Raw genomic sequence first — 15320 nt, 5'->3', positions numbered from 1 at the left:
ATGTATACACCTATGACCTAGCAATTCCATTTCAGATAATTTATCCTGTAGAAAGGTTCATACATGGCCATCCATTACATTAAACTGGACTAGAAAAAAAAATAAAGAAAACTTAAATTTCCATAGATAAAAAAATAAATTGTGAAATGTCCATAATATGGATGCTGCTGCTATTAAAAACAATGAAACAGTATGGTGATTAACATAACATAATAATAAAAGAAAAAACAATGAAACAGGTTTTTTTGTTTGTTTGCTTTTTTTGCTTTTTTTTTTTTTAAGGTTCTACTTATTTACTTGACAGAGAGGGAGAGAGGGAACACAAGCAGGGGGAGTGGGAGAGGGAGAAGCACGCTTCCTGCTGAGCAGGGAGCCCGATGCGGGGCTCAATCCCAGGACCCTGGGATCACGACCTGAGCCAAAGCAGACACTTAATGACTGAGCCACCCAGGCGCTCCAGTTTTGACCTTTAAATCTTTTAAGGTTGCCAGGGCGCCTGGGTGGCTCAGTTGGTTAAGCGTCTGCCTTCGACTCACGTCATGGTCCGGGGGTCCTGGGATCGAGCCCCACGTCAGGCTCCCTGTTCAGCAGAGAGCCTGCTTTTCCCTTTCCCTCTGCCTGCCGCTCTGCCTACTTGTGCTCTCTCTCTCGGTCAAATAAATAAATAAAATCTTTAAATCTTTTAAGGTTGCCGAGGGTGGAAAGTCTTATCTTCTGTAACTTCTTCCTGCTGATAGGGGCATAGAGATGTCCCTACTTATGGGTCAACATTGGTCAGTTGGGGAATTTATATATATAGGAATTTTGAAGGGCAGAGGAAGCCAAATCCAAGGTAGACAACATATATGAATCCAGTGAGACAGATTTATAACTTCTAATATGAAAGAAGTTAGTTGACAATGTCTAAAGTTCATAAATCAAGAGAATATTACAGGTAATGTATTTAGGTGCTGGTGAATGAAAAATTAAAGTGGTAAGACATTATATAGAGAATGATTCCATTTTTATTTTTGAAATATATTTTTGGTATAAAATTGGTCTGTGCGTACAAGAAGGCTTGGGAGGATACCCAGAAAAGTGTTCATAGTATTTATTCTTAGGGCTGCAAGTGGGGATGAGGGAGACTTTTCTCTTTTACTTTTCACCTTTTTAAATTATTATATGGGGGCGCCTGGGTGGTTGTCGTTAAGCGTTGTCTTCTGCTCAGGTCATGATCTTGGGGTCCTGGGATCGAGCCCCGCATCGGGCTCCCTTCTCCGCGGGAAGCCTGCTTCTCCCTCTCCCACTCCCCCTGCTTGTGTTCCCTCTCTCGCTGTGTCTCTCTCTGTCAAATAAATAAATATCTAAAAAAAATTTTTTTAAATAAATAAAAAATAAATTATTATATGAATTTCTCACGGTGAACATGAATTTATTGTGTAAAAAAGTAATAGAGGTTTTCATCCTCAGAGATATCAGAAAAATGATCTCTAAGTGTCAAAATAAAAAACTTCTAAAAAGGAAGTTCTGTTGGTCCAGAACGAGAAAGAGGACAGTCCCATTTCAAAACATTTCACTGAACAAGCGTGCAGAGGGAGGGGCCTGGCTGGAGTCTGTCTGTCCAGAATTACTGAAAGCACTAGGGATGTTTAGGTTGGAGAAGACAAGATATAGAGAACATCAAGGGCTCTCCTCCAATATTTTAAGGACCATTCTGTAACACATGGTTCTGGAGGAAGATGGGTTGGAATTAAAGAGTCAGATTTTTATCTAGGCTAAGAAGGAACTTCCTGAGGGTCCAAGTTGCCATTTTAAACCAGCTTTACCCCCTGCCTCTGCTGCAGACCATCTGCTGGTCTTGTTCCGTCTCTGGATCTCAAACCAACTCCTTCCTCCTGCCAGGTCTCTGATGCCAACCCTTCACTCTAGCTCCTACTCTGCTTTCCTCCTGCCCCTTGGATCTGATGTTTCAGAACTTCTCGTCTTGCACACTGGCCAGCCTTGGCCCAGTGCTGTGGTTAGGAGCCAGCCCTTTCCGCTCCTATCCCCAGGTCCCGGTACCCAAGGCCCCGTCCCTGACTCCCACCTGTGAGGAGAAATCAGATGCTTACCAACATGGATGTTTCTGAAGGTAGTATGTTTCTTATTTCAAAGTTAGGGAAGCAAAATGGACAATTACCTGTTGAGAATATTATCGAAACAAGTATATTAGTTGGAATTCTTTGCTTATAAATAACAAAATCTGTCCTTGGCCAACTTTTTTTTTTTTGTCCTGCAAAATCATTTTATTTTCTACTGCACAAACATCTTTCTCAGGTAATGTTACTAGAACAACCTGTTTATGAGGTTTTTATAATTTGGGATAAATATAGTTTTAAAAAAACTTCTATTATATGGAGTTGTGATATAAAAATGATTTATAGGCTATATTTTTCAGAAAGCATTTAGCTAGACTGTAATCCTGCTGAGAAAACTTTCCTGTTTAAGTCTATGATATAGAATGAAAAGATATGATTAAGAAGTCTTCTGATCAAGAAGCTTGCGATCACCAAAGGAATGTTAGTCTCCACAGAGAGCCACCAGGATTTTTTCATAATCTCCCTTGGTTTCATCTAGGATGGCTTGGCAGAGAGAGACACCATACAATTTCTGGTAGCATGCTTTGATGTCATTCATGTAGATTTCAGAGCGGGAAACCATAATTCTGAGGTCCAGAACCCTTCATGGCCTGATGAAGCTTCTTGGCGAAGAACATCGGTTTGCTTGTGGTACACTTCACGGTAGTCGTGAGGCATTTGTCAATGTCACCTTTCATCTCCAGGTCCAGAACTTTGTTCATGTCGTGCTTACTGTACTTGCTGTACTTCTGAAACACTTGGCGAAGATGGGGATAGGTTCTAGTGGTAAGGATGGTAATGAACACATTCACATCTGTCCCTTTTCTCCTTTCTTCTGCTTCATATAAAGCCCTAGCATCCATATCAGCCAAGTTGTCATTCAAGCCAAAATCCTCAGATAGGTCACCCTTAGCCAGAGAAAGCAGAGCATTCCAATAATCTCCAGATGTGTCCGAGGTGATATCTTTAGCCAGATCTCTCTTTAGTTCTTCTCTATAGACTCTGTTAATTTCTCTGATTTCTTTGTTAGTTCTCAATACCAAAATTTCATCCAGAGTGTCTTCATCAGTTCCAAGGCCCTTCGTGGCAGCACGAAGTTCACCAGCATCGAACTGGGCTGGAGTTTTTAATAGAGCCAAAACAACTTCCTCGAGGCAGAAAGGGCTTTCTTCAGAGCTTCATCCGGGGGCTTTCCTTTTTCCTGGAGATATGCTGCTTTGATCTGCCAAGGACTGTGCATTGTTCCTCTTAGTTAGAATGTCAATGATGGTTGCTTCATCCACACCTTTAACTGTTACCACATTATGCAAAGCAGCAACATCTGAGGATGGATTGAAGCTAGGATAGGGGCTCACTGCTGACCCAGGACCGCCTTTGGATCCCTTCACAGTTTTAATGTGTTCCTGCTCTTCATTTTTACTAAATCAGGCCTGTTTGAGGAATTGTCAAAGAAGTATCTTTTTTCCCCACCTTCTTCCAAAGCACTAAAGAGAGATTCTCCTCTGAACGTTTCCCACTCTGTCCTTGGCCAACTTGAACAAAAACTGGAAGAACACTGAGTAAGCTAGAAAGTCTGAAATTGAGTCCAGGCACCAGGAGAAGAATCATGGCAGTTTCAACCCTCAAACCATCTCTTCAAGGTGACATGCCTGGGATGGGTGAACCCCCATGTGTTTTCAGTCTATATTTTACCCCACTCAAGATTCAAAATCCCAGGAGCAGGAGTTTTGACTGACCAAAGCTGATTCCATGAGCCCTGGCTCTAGCTGGGTAGGTGGAGGTAGGCCCTGGCAGAGCCTGTGAAGGCCTCTGAGGACCCCTCCAGTGCCCTCATGGGGGAGCAGGACTTTTGACTTCACAGTCCCCTTAAACCCAAATGCAGTAGAGGGCAGGTAAACTCCCCCAAGCACAAGAATCAGGGCCTGTCAGGAAAGGAGGATGGATTCTGGGCAGCCAAAAGAATAACTCTAGGATAAATGTAGAACTAAATCAGTGGATCCTGGATTCACTTTGGAATTTTCTAGACTTTGAAAAAAAATTTTTAACTAAAGTTCATTAAAGCAAAATGACTGCTTATCTACCATCACCATTGTTTCATAGAAGAAAGGTCATTAACACAAAAAAGGAGAAAAGGTAATCTCAGAATAAAAGAAAGGCCTTAAAGTGAATAATCGTACTCTATATCAAATTTATTGCGATATTTTTTTTCCTTGTTGCCCGCATTTCACTGGAGACCAGTGAACACAGATCGTCCCCCAGTTTGGCGGTAGGGTTCCTTATTAGCCTCAAGTTTCTGTGAACCCAGTGGGATCTTGCTGTTAAATAGTAGTTCTCCACTGCAGGCGAGTTTGCCTGCTAGGAGACTTGGCCACACCTAGAGACAATTCAGGTCGTCACAACTGGGGGTGAAGGAGGAGACAGAGTCCTACTAGCATCTAGAGACCAGAGATGCTGCTCAACATCCTACTATGCACAGGACAGCTCCTGCCACAAAGAATTATCTGGCCCAACATGTCAAAGTGATGAGGTTTAAGAGACGGTGCTATAGATAGAAAAAAAAAAAATCTCATGAAGCAATTAAAATGGAAAGTACTAGAGAATAGTGCACTCAGGTGTTGTCACAGCCCTTATTCATGGGGCAGACTTTTTTAGTTAAATTATATCTGCTTCTTTAAAATGTATTGTTTCTTTAAATATAAAAGTAGTACATACTCATTATTGACATTGTTGGAAAAAGGCAGAGGAATAATAAGCAAGGAAAACAAGTCACTCTTGGCCCCAGCCCATTCTCTTTCCTGAGATACTTCCTCTCAACTATAGCACGACGGAAGCAGACTTTTTGATTTTCCTGCCCCACTAACCTGTTCCTTCCTGGATCCTCCCATCCGAACAACTGGCACCTATATCTTTAGAGTCATCCTTGACTTCTCTCCTCACACTCAACGTCAAATCCTCCAGCAAATCCTGCCAATTCTGCTTTCATAGCAGATTGCCAATTCCATCACTTCTAACCCCTCTCTGCAACTGCTCAGCTCAGCCCCAGCCCAGCAGCCCCCACCCCTGCAGAGACCTCTTGACCACTCTTCACGGCCGCTTTCTCTACACACCAGTCAAAAGGAGTGGGAGAGAAATTAATCCAATCTGTTGAACCCCAGCTCAAACCTTCCAGTGGCTTCCATCACACTTAGAAAAGATCCTCATTCCTTACCTTCTCATGGCCCTCCCTGACCACCCCATGGAAAGGGTTCCTCTCCTCCCCAGTCTCCCTTCCCACCACCCTCCACCCCTTGCCCTGCTTGATTCTTTTTTTTTTTTTTTGAAGATTATATTTATTTATTTGACAGAGAGAGAGACAGCAAGAGGGGGAACAGAAGCAGGGGGAGTGGGAAAGGGAGAAGCAGGCTTCCTGCCGAGCAGGGAGCCCAATGCGGGGCTCGATCCCAGGACCCCGGGATCATGACCTGAGCCGAAGGCAGTCGCTTAACCGACTGAGCCACCCAGGCGCCCCACCCTGCTTGATTCTTATTTGAAGCACCTATTATTCCATAATGTTACGCTATTCCTCTATTTGTTGAATTGTTTATTGTCTTTGTCTCAAGTGTAATGCAAGCTGCATGGGGGCTGGAATTTGTCCTCTTCTTGGTTAAATCTCTAGCACCTAGAACACTGTTTATACATGATAGTGACCCAATAAATATTTGCTGAATGAATCATTAACATTTTGGTAACTATGCTTCCAGTCTCCTATCTTTCTTTTTTTTTTTTTTTTAAAGATTTTATTTATTTATTTGAGAGAGAGAATGAGATAGAGAGAGCATGAGAGGGTCAGAGGGAGAAGCAGACTCCCTACCGAGCAGGGAGCCTGATGTGGGACTCGATCCCGGGACTCCAGGATCATGACCTGAGCCGAAGGCAGTCGCTTAACCAACTGAGCCACCCAGGCGCCCTCCTATCTTTCTTTTTAACTGATTTGTTTCATAGAGAATATATAATGCTATCTACCCGACTTTGCATCTCAATTTTTTTCATTTTTTCATTTATTTTTAATATTTTACTTATTTATTTGAGAGAGTGAGTGAGAGAAGAGTGGGGGGCAGGGGCAGAGGGAGAAGCAGGCTCTCTGCTGAGCAGGGAGCCCGATGCGGGGCTTGATCCCAGGACTCCGGGATCATGACCTGAGCAGAAGGCAGACACTTAACCGACTGAGCCACGCAGGTGCCCTATTTGTTTTGTTTTGTTTTTTAAGATTTTACTTATTTATTTACTTGAGAGAGAGAGTGAGAGAGAGAGAGAGCATGAGGGTGGGGAGGGTCAGAGAGAGAAGCAGACTCATTGCTCACCGGGGAGGTAGACATGGGGCTCAATCCCGGGCCCCTGAGATCATGATCTGAGCCGAAGACAGATGCCTAACTGACTGAGCCACCCAGGTGCCCCTGCGTCTCAATTTTTAAATCTACTATTATATCTGAAGCTATTTCTTAGGACCAACTCTTCATAAACATTTTAATAGCAGCATAACTATTCCTTGGGATAGAAATATCAGTATCTTCTTGAACATTCAGGTTATTCTAATCTTCTGCTATAGTCAGTGTCTCTGCAGCAAGCATCTTAGTACTTAAATCTTTTTTCTTTACTTTGGGTAATTTCCTTAGGGTAGTATCCTAAAATTGGAGTTACTGGACAAAGAACATTATTACCTTTCCGTTTCTTAATCCATGTTGTAACAATGACAATCTGTAATTTTTTCCACTCTCTTTCCTACTCAGTCTCACCCAGCCTGCAAAAGCCCTGAGCTGATTTCAAACTTCTTCAACCTTTATGGGAAGAGCCCTCTGATTGTGTACTTCCTCCAGAATTACGCCTGTCTGCAGCATTGTGGCAAAGACGTGTTGATAGTCAGGAGGGAAAGAACCAAGAGCATCCCATATCCTTTCCACCATGGGCAGGGCACATATTATTCCAGGCCTCTGCTTCCTCCTCCCAGAAGCAAGGGTGTGGAAAGGCACCCGTCCTTAACCCGGTGCCTGGCACATAGCGCGTGCCCATCAAGGGTAGCCATTGATACGAGCCTAAGGCTCAGAATCTTGCGCATTTTAGTTCCAAGTCGGCCTCATGAACTGGCTGCGTGGGATCTTGGGCAAGTCAAATTCCCCTGGGTGCAAAATCTCTTCCTATCTACCAGAGAGGATGCTAACTAGGTACTCGAACATGCTTTGCAGCTCAGTAATGACTCCCAGATGCTCATTGATCCCAGAGTATGTATTGATCAGGATTTGGGGTCCAGACGTGTGTTTCTTCTACCATCCTCCTCACACACACACACCCCTCCTCCAGATCCATCAGCAGATCTCTGGCCCTGCTGGCATTTATTTTAAAGATTTGGTAACCAACGCAGATCTTAAGAAAACATGTGACATGTTGGTGTCCTAAGTCCTAGCACTTTACTGTAGGGGGTCAGAATATGGAATCAAGTCCTCCTGGACTCAAGAACCAACTCAACTGTTGACCAGCTGAGTGATCTTAGACAAATTTCAGCTTCTCTCTGAGCCTCATTTTTTTCATCTACAAAATGGGATAGCAACACCTGCCTTCTAGGGCTGTTATTGCAGAGTACTGGCACAGTAACAATAAAGGCTTGGCCTAGAGCCTGAGAAGTAACAAGTGCTTGAAACGTTACCTGGCTGCACATAGCTCCCCATCAGGAGGAGCTTTCCCAATGAACTAGGTAGCACTTGTCTATAGAGCTCATATCCCCAAACTTATTTATAAGCCTAACAGCTCACATTTCATAGCACTTTCCTATATATCACCTCACTGCTCTGTAGACTGTGTAGTATAGTGGAAGGAGCCTGGGTTGGGAATACACAGCCCCAGATTTGAGTCCAGCTCAGCAACCCACTGACCTTAAGATCTCATGTGCACCGCTTAACCTCGGAGCTCAATATCTTTTATCAACTTCCATGATGTTGGGAATGAAGCTTGAGACTGACAGTTGAAATCCATTCCTCTTCACCACTGTAATAATAGAGTAAGAATTGTATTTATTTGCTTATTTTTTTTATTGAAGTATAGTTGACTCACAACTTATTAGTTTCAGGTGTACGACATAGTGATATGACAATTCTATACATTACAAAGTGCTTCCCATGATAAGTGGAGTGAGAATTTTAGACAGCAGTCTGAAAAGAGCATTTCCTAGCCCTTCCATCAGCAGGAGAGAAGGGCTTTGTTAAAAGACCGGGAATGGCCTGGCCATTGGGGAGGATATCCGCTTGCCTTCCCCAGTAGGCCATGGCCAGAGAGCAGGAGTCCTTTCCTGCCCAGATTTCAGTGATCTGGTCCAGAAAGAGGTCATTTCCCCCACTCTGCCATCTCCCCCCCCCGCCCCCGCCCCATGCAGTAGGCTGTTCTGCTGGTAACGCTCAGTCAATACCAACTGAGAGTATGGGCTTTTCCTTGACGGCTGATGCCACTGAGTCCGTCCTGACATATGCTGAGGTCATCAACCTGACCCTGAGCAACATGAAGAAGCGGAGGGACAACCTCCGCCAACTGAGCTGGCTCCACAGGAATGAATGGAATTATTTTGATGAGTACCTAAAGGGACTGCAAGAAAACTTCCTCAGGTATTTAAGGGGCATTAGGGAAGGGGCATTGTTTGAGTGTCTGTCTATTGTTGCACATGACAATTTAAAAAAAAAAATTTTTTTAAGATTTTTAAGTAATCTCTACACCTAATGTGGGGCTCGAACTCACAACCTCAAGATCAAGAGTTGCACGCTCCACTTACCAGGCCGACCAGGCACCCCTGCACATGACAGTTTCATTTTTATGTGCATTTTATTTTTTATTTATTTATTTATTTTTAAAAGATTTTATTTATTTATTTGATAGAGAGATAGCGAGAGAGGGAACAGAAGCAGGGGGAATGGGAGAGGGAGAAGCAGGCTTCCCGCTGAGTGGGGAGCCTGATGTGGGGCTCGATCCCAGGACCCTGGGATCATGACCTGAGCCGAAGGCAGACACTTAACAACTGAGCCACCCAGGTGCCCCTAATTTTTTTTTTTTTTTAAGATTTTATTATTTTAGAGAGATAGAGCATGAGCAGGAGGTGCAGAGGGAGAGGGGGGGAGAGAATCTTGAACAGACTCCCCGCTGTGTGGAGCCCGATGATGTGGGCGGGTCTCACAACCCTGAGATCACGACCTGAGCCGAAATCAAGAGTATCTGAGCCAAAACCGAGAGTCGGACACTTAACCGACTGCACTACCCTGGCGCCCCTGCACATGACAATTTTTAATTGGGGGCCTGGCCCTGGGACTATCTTAAGCACATTTCTTTCTTTTTTTTTTTTTTTTTTTAAAGATTTTATTTATTTATTTGACAGAGAGAGAGACACAGCGAGAGAGGGAACACAAGCAGGGGGAGTGGGAGAGGGAGAAGCAGGCTTCCCGCAGAGCAGGGAGCCCGATGTAGGGCTCGATCCCAGGACCCTGGGATCATGACCTGAGCCGAAGGCAGACGCTTAACGACTGAGCCACCCAGGCGCCCCTTAAGCACATTTCTTGTGGTCAGAATGTAAACTCCACAATAACAGAGACCAGATCTTTCTTTTAAAGTTATTTTTTTCTAACTACAAAAACATTTATGTTCAGTGAAGACAAACAAACCAACCTGGAAAAGCACCTGGAGGTATATACATTGCCAACATTTTTCTTTCTTTTTTTTTTTTAGATTTATTTATTTATTTATTTATTTGACAGAGAGAGAGATAGCCAGAGCAGGAACACAAGCAGGGGGAGTGGGAGAGGGAGAAGCAGGCTTACCGCCGAGCAGGGAGCCCGATGTGGGACTCGATCCCAGGACCCTGGGACCATGACCTGAGCCGAAGGCGGACGCTTAACGACTGAGCCACCCAGGCGCCCCGCCAACATTTTTCTATAAATCCTTGCAGTCTTTACTCCTGGGCCCACAGAGGTGTATCTTTAAACAAAAGTAGTAGAGTCATATCGTCAATCTGGTTTTTAGACTTTGTTTCCCCACTTAGCATATTATGGATATTTTCCTGTGCCTTCTGACTTTTTCAATATTTTTATTTTATTTACAAAATTTTCAGACCTTCCAGAAATGTTGAAAGTATGGTGCAGTGAACACCATATGCCCGCACTGCATTTACCAATTATCCACATTTTGCCATATTTTCTTTCTCTCCCTAGTAATTAGGTCAAATTCGTATTTCCCCAGTGGTGCCCAAAATATCCTTTTTGGTTTTACTTGCTGCTCCAGGATCCAATCAAGGATTGGGAATTAGATTTTGTTGTTATATCTCTTTGGTGTCTTTTCATTGATAACAGTGCCCTGCCCCCACCTTTGTTATTACGCCCTGAAGCAATGATTACATTATTAATTTTTTTTTTAATGACATAGACTTTTTTTTTTAAGATTTTATTTATTTATTTGAGAGAGAGAATGAGATAGAGAGAGCATGAGAGGGGAGATGGTCAGAGGCAGAAGCAGACTTCCCAGGGAGCCCAATGCGGGACTCGATCCCGGGACTCTAGGATCACGACCTCAGCCGAAGGCAGTCGCTTAACCAACTGTGCCACCCAGGCGCCCTGACATAGACTTTTTTGAAATGCTCAAGCCACATTCTGGATTTTTCTGACTATTTCTTCAGGGTATCATTTAACTTATTTCAAAATACCCTATATTTCTTGTAAACTGGACATTGGGGTGATACTAGATGCTTGATAAGTTTCAGGGAAGATCCTTTCGCCAAGAACACCTCATAGATGATGTTGTGTGTGCACACTGCACTGCATCAGGAGACACTCAGTGTCGGGTCAGTCAGACAGATGGTCTCTGCCAGATCTCTCCACTGTAAGACCCCTGTTTTATGTAGTTAGTCTGTAATAAGTGGTGTGATTCTCTGAGACTGAATGAATCTGCTGTCCCCAAACCTTTGCCCAGCGGTTTTAGCATCGCTTTGATGGTCTTTGCCTGAACCAATGATAATAGTTGGGGTTGCAAAATCGTGATTTTCTACTTCCATCATCCATTCTCCCTTTATTAGCTGGCACTTTTTTCTCTAGAGAAGAGCTCACCTTCTTCGTTTGCTCCTTATCTCTCTCATGTCTTCTCTGCCTGCTCCCGTAACTCTCTTACATGGACATCTGGGCTGCAAAAGAAGCTCGGGAAATATCTGGTAAAGAGAAATGAGATTTCCGTGCCTGGACCAGAGCAGAACTGGCTGGGCACTTCATTACCCAAAATAGCACTGGATTCGGTTAGCAGGGGAGAAAGGGTGAATAGCTGTTGGCTAGACAGCCATTGGCATCTGCCATCATAGGAGAGAGAAAGGAAACAACGAACACATAGGTAACTGATTTATTTTGCAAAGTGATACAGTTGAGTTATTTCCAAATGATGATACACACACACACACACGCACACGCACAAAAACAAGCCCCACAAAAATGCAGTTTAGCCTAAATGTTCATTAAAAAGTGAGGGGCGCCTGGGTGACTCAGTTGGTTAAGCGACTGCCTTCGGCTCGGGTCATGATCCTGGAGTCCCGGGATCGAGTCCCGCATCGGGCTCCCTGCTCAACAGGGAGTCTGCTTCTCCCTCTGACCTTCCCCCATCTTGTGCTCTCTCTCTCTCTCATTCTGTCTCTCTTAAATAAATAAATAAACTATTTTTAAAAAATGTTTAAAAAAAAAAGGTGATTGGTTTAATAAGCTCTTGTATGTGCATGCTCTGCAGCCAAGAAAAATGGCCATGTTGATCTAGTATTCTTATTTTATAAGGAGGGATGGTCACAACATATTACTGGACCAAAACAAAAAAAAATCAGGGTATAAAATAGTGTGTGTAAGAGGCACAGTTATTTATCGCCATTTACCGAAGTCAAGGTCAAGGACAGAAACTTAGAGGGCCACCACATATGTGGGGAGGACAAATGGGGCCAAGGAGAAAGAGTGGCCAGAAGGAAAGGAGAGCCTGCATGTAAAGGCACACCAACCATGAAGCTGAGGGAAGAAAGGGCTAAGGGAAGTAAGGATCAGCAGTGGGGGTGCCAGATGCAGAAGCCTGGGGCTGAGACAGGTTTGGTGAGTTGGTAGAGAACGGTCTTAACAGGGCTGAGGTCAGATACCAGAGCCTGGGACAATGGGGGGAAGCTGTGGCTCCCCATGGGTGAATGAGACTACTAGGAAGCAGAAGGAGCAAAATTCTGAACTAAAAAAGGCAAGATTGGATGGTGAGTAACAGGGCCGTTTCAATGTAAAGTGGAAGACCCAAGCCTGTGTGAAGCGGGAGAGGTCAGAGAGATGCAGGTGAGGGAGGAGAGGGTCAGGACTGGGGAAGGGAGAGGACCCAGGAACCGTTCTTTTTCTTTTTTTTTTAATTTATTTATTTGGGAGAGAGAGAGAGCACAAGCAGGGGGAAGGGCAGAGGGAGAGGGAGAAGCGGGCTCCACTGAGAAGGGAGCCTGACATGGGGAGCCTGATCCCAGGACCCTGAGATCATGACCTGAGCCAAACGTAGATGCTTAACTGACTGAGCCACCCAGGCGCCCTTGCAGGAATTGTTCTTTAGGGCTCTTTGTTTCTGCCTCTGTTACTGTGGTTCATTATGCTTTGTTTTTTCTATATTTCACTCATTGTTCCAACAAATATTTTCAGCAACTTCTATGCACCAGGTATTATGTTCTGTTTATAACATAGATGTTTTGTAATGTCTGTCTCTCCCAATAGTTGTAGCAATTCTTGAAGGTGGGATCCTTGGAATGGCAGAGGCTTAGGGTTTTTTACTTACTGGCTCTATGACATTGGACCAGTCACATATATTGCTGAGCTTCCATTTCTTTGTTGGTTAAATGAAGATAGTATTTCCTACTTTGGAGAGTTGTATCAATCAAGTAAAATAAGGCACATAAAGCCTGTTTATAAGACCAAGCCCATAGTAGGTAATTCTATCACTTAGAATTAGGTTTAGCTTCGAGTGACAGAAGAACTCAAAATAGTGGCTAAAACAAGGTGCAAATCTATTTTTATTATTTAAAAAGGAGTCCAAGAGATATGGCAGGTCACAGTGTCAGGGACCCAAGCCTCTTTTGTCTTATTTCTCCATAATCCTTCGCCCATGATTCCGCCTCATGATCTAAGATAGCTGGTCAAGCTCCAGCCATCAGGTCCATATTCCAGCCAATAGAAAGGAAGATGAAGGGGCACCTGGGTGGCTCAGTCGTTAAGCGTCTACCTTCAGCTCAGGTCATGATCTCAGGGTCCTGAGATCGAGCCCCACATCGGGCTCCCTGCTCAGCAGGAAGCCTGCTTCTCCCTTTCCCTCTGCTTGTGTTCCCTCTCTTGCTGAGTCTCTCTCTGTCAAATAAATAAAAATCTTAAAAAAAAAAAAAAGAAAGAAAAGAAAAAGGAAGGTGAAGTCCAAAGAAATGCATACCTCTTGTGAGTCACAAGTGAAACCTCCATTTTTCATTCCATTGGCCAGAACTTAGCCTCCATAGTTATACCTAGCTATGGCATGAGCAAGGCAAAAATAATTTAGGGCTAATATTAAATTTATTCAAGATTAAGTCTACCATGTATATATTTCAGAAATATATAAGGACATCCTTGTTTAATAAAGGCATCCTTATCAGGTGAATTACAGTATAGGTATTTTAAGTCAGTAGAAACTATAATTATGTGTTAGCATTCTCATTGCTAAATATATCCACTTTTTGTTGGATAAGGCATTATCAAGAAGCTCAGGATGCCTTCTGTTAACAAAGTGATTCTCAAAATTTTGTCTACGAAAGAAAATGGTGTCCTTGAAACACATCTGTGCTGATAGGGGCACCTGGGTAGCTCAGTGGGTAAAGCATCTAACTCTTGATTTTGGCTCAGGGCATGATCTCAGGGGCCTGGGATGGGGCCCTGCATCGTTGGGCTCCAAGCTCGGTGGGAAGTCTGCTTGAGATTCTCTCTCTCCCCCTCTCCACTGCCCCTCCCCCGACCCCCTGCCCTCTCACTGTCCCTCTCTCTCTAAAATAAATAATCTAAAAAAAAAACAAACCCACATCTGTGCTGTTAGACATTAGATACCAGAGCCTGGGACACTAGGGGGAAGCTGTGGCTCCCCATGGGTGAATGAGACTACTAGGAAGCAGAAGGAGCAAAATTAGGGCTACCCTCAGGGGAGTAGGGTTTGAGTAGGGTACGGATGAGGGGGCTTCTGGGGAGCGGGCAATGTTCCGTTTCTTGATCTGGGTGCTGGTTACATGGGTGTGCTCAGTCCACAAAAACTGCTTGAGCTGCACATTTAGAGTCTATGAACTCTTTGGTATCTATGTTCCAAAGGAACATATTAAGGAACTCCTTATATTGGTGTATTCCTTTTCTTTATAGATATTATAATGGTTTTGTAGTTACCTCATTTTTTAAGAGTCATGTCTGGAGTGCCTGGGTGTCTCAGTTCGTTGAATGTCTACCTTTGGCTCAGGTCATGATCCTGGGGTCCTGGGATCGAGTCCTGCATTGGGCTCCCTGCTCAGCGGGGAGCCTCCTTCTCCCTCTGCCTCTGCCCCTCCCCCTGCTTGTGTTCTCTCTTGCTCACTCTTCCTCTCTCTCAAATAAATAAATAAAATCTTAAAAAAAAGAAAAGAAAATGTGATCATAACAAGGACAAATGCAATCTGCTGCTGTTCTTTCCCTCTTTGTTGCAAGCAGAAGCAGGCTCCCCAGAGTTAAGAAAAAGTTGTGGCAGAAGATCCCAAAGTAAGAACATTGTGTCAACAGAATTTCTTCCTTTGACTTGGGAGAAGTTGCCCATTGTTGGAATAACCATGGGTTTTGATACAGCCTGGTTGAGTCTGAGGATCCAGAGGAGGCTCCCCCAGGACCAGCCAAGAGGGTCCTTGGCTTTACGTAGGATAGAAATCAAATGCAAGGGGCGCCTGGGTGGCTCAGTTGTTGGGCGTCTGCCTTCGGCTCAGGTCATGGTCCCAGGGTCCTGGGATCGAGCCCCGCATCGGGCTCCCTGCTCAGCGGGAGGCCTGCTTCTCCCTCTCCCACTCCCCCTGTTTGTGTTCCCTCTCTCACTGTGTCTCTCTCTGTCAAATAAATAAATAAAATCTTTAAAAAAAAAAAAATCTTTAAAAAAAAAAGAAAAAGAAATCAAATGCAAGAGAGAAAGTGAAAACAGAGTTTATTGAAGAGTATA

General features: G+C 44.0%; 1 protein-coding gene and 1 pseudogene across 1 annotated transcript in view; one reads left to right on the top strand and one right to left on the bottom strand.

Annotated features, from left to right (window-relative positions):
* The window catches only part of FAM227A (family with sequence similarity 227 member A), a 66624-nt gene that overhangs the window by 46218 nt on the left and 5086 nt on the right, over nucleotides 1-15320 (top strand). Inside the window, exons 13-14 of the mRNA XM_032416493.1 lie at nucleotides 6863-7020; nucleotides 8570-8722. Coding sequence (XP_032272384.1) covers nucleotides 6863-7020; nucleotides 8570-8722 — 311 coding nt within the window. The remainder of the gene's footprint in view (nucleotides 1-6862; nucleotides 7021-8569; nucleotides 8723-15320) is intronic.
* On the bottom strand, nucleotides 2539-5312 carry LOC116640081 (annotated as a pseudogene).

The sequence above is a fragment of the Phoca vitulina genome, unplaced genomic scaffold (assembly GCF_004348235.1).
Source record: "Phoca vitulina isolate PV1807 unplaced genomic scaffold, GSC_HSeal_1.0 scaffold19, whole genome shotgun sequence".
NCBI classification, from domain to species: domain Eukaryota; kingdom Metazoa; phylum Chordata; class Mammalia; order Carnivora; family Phocidae; genus Phoca; species Phoca vitulina.
Note: the sequence above shows the minus strand (reverse complement) of the source record. Positions and strands in the feature narration are given on the sequence as shown.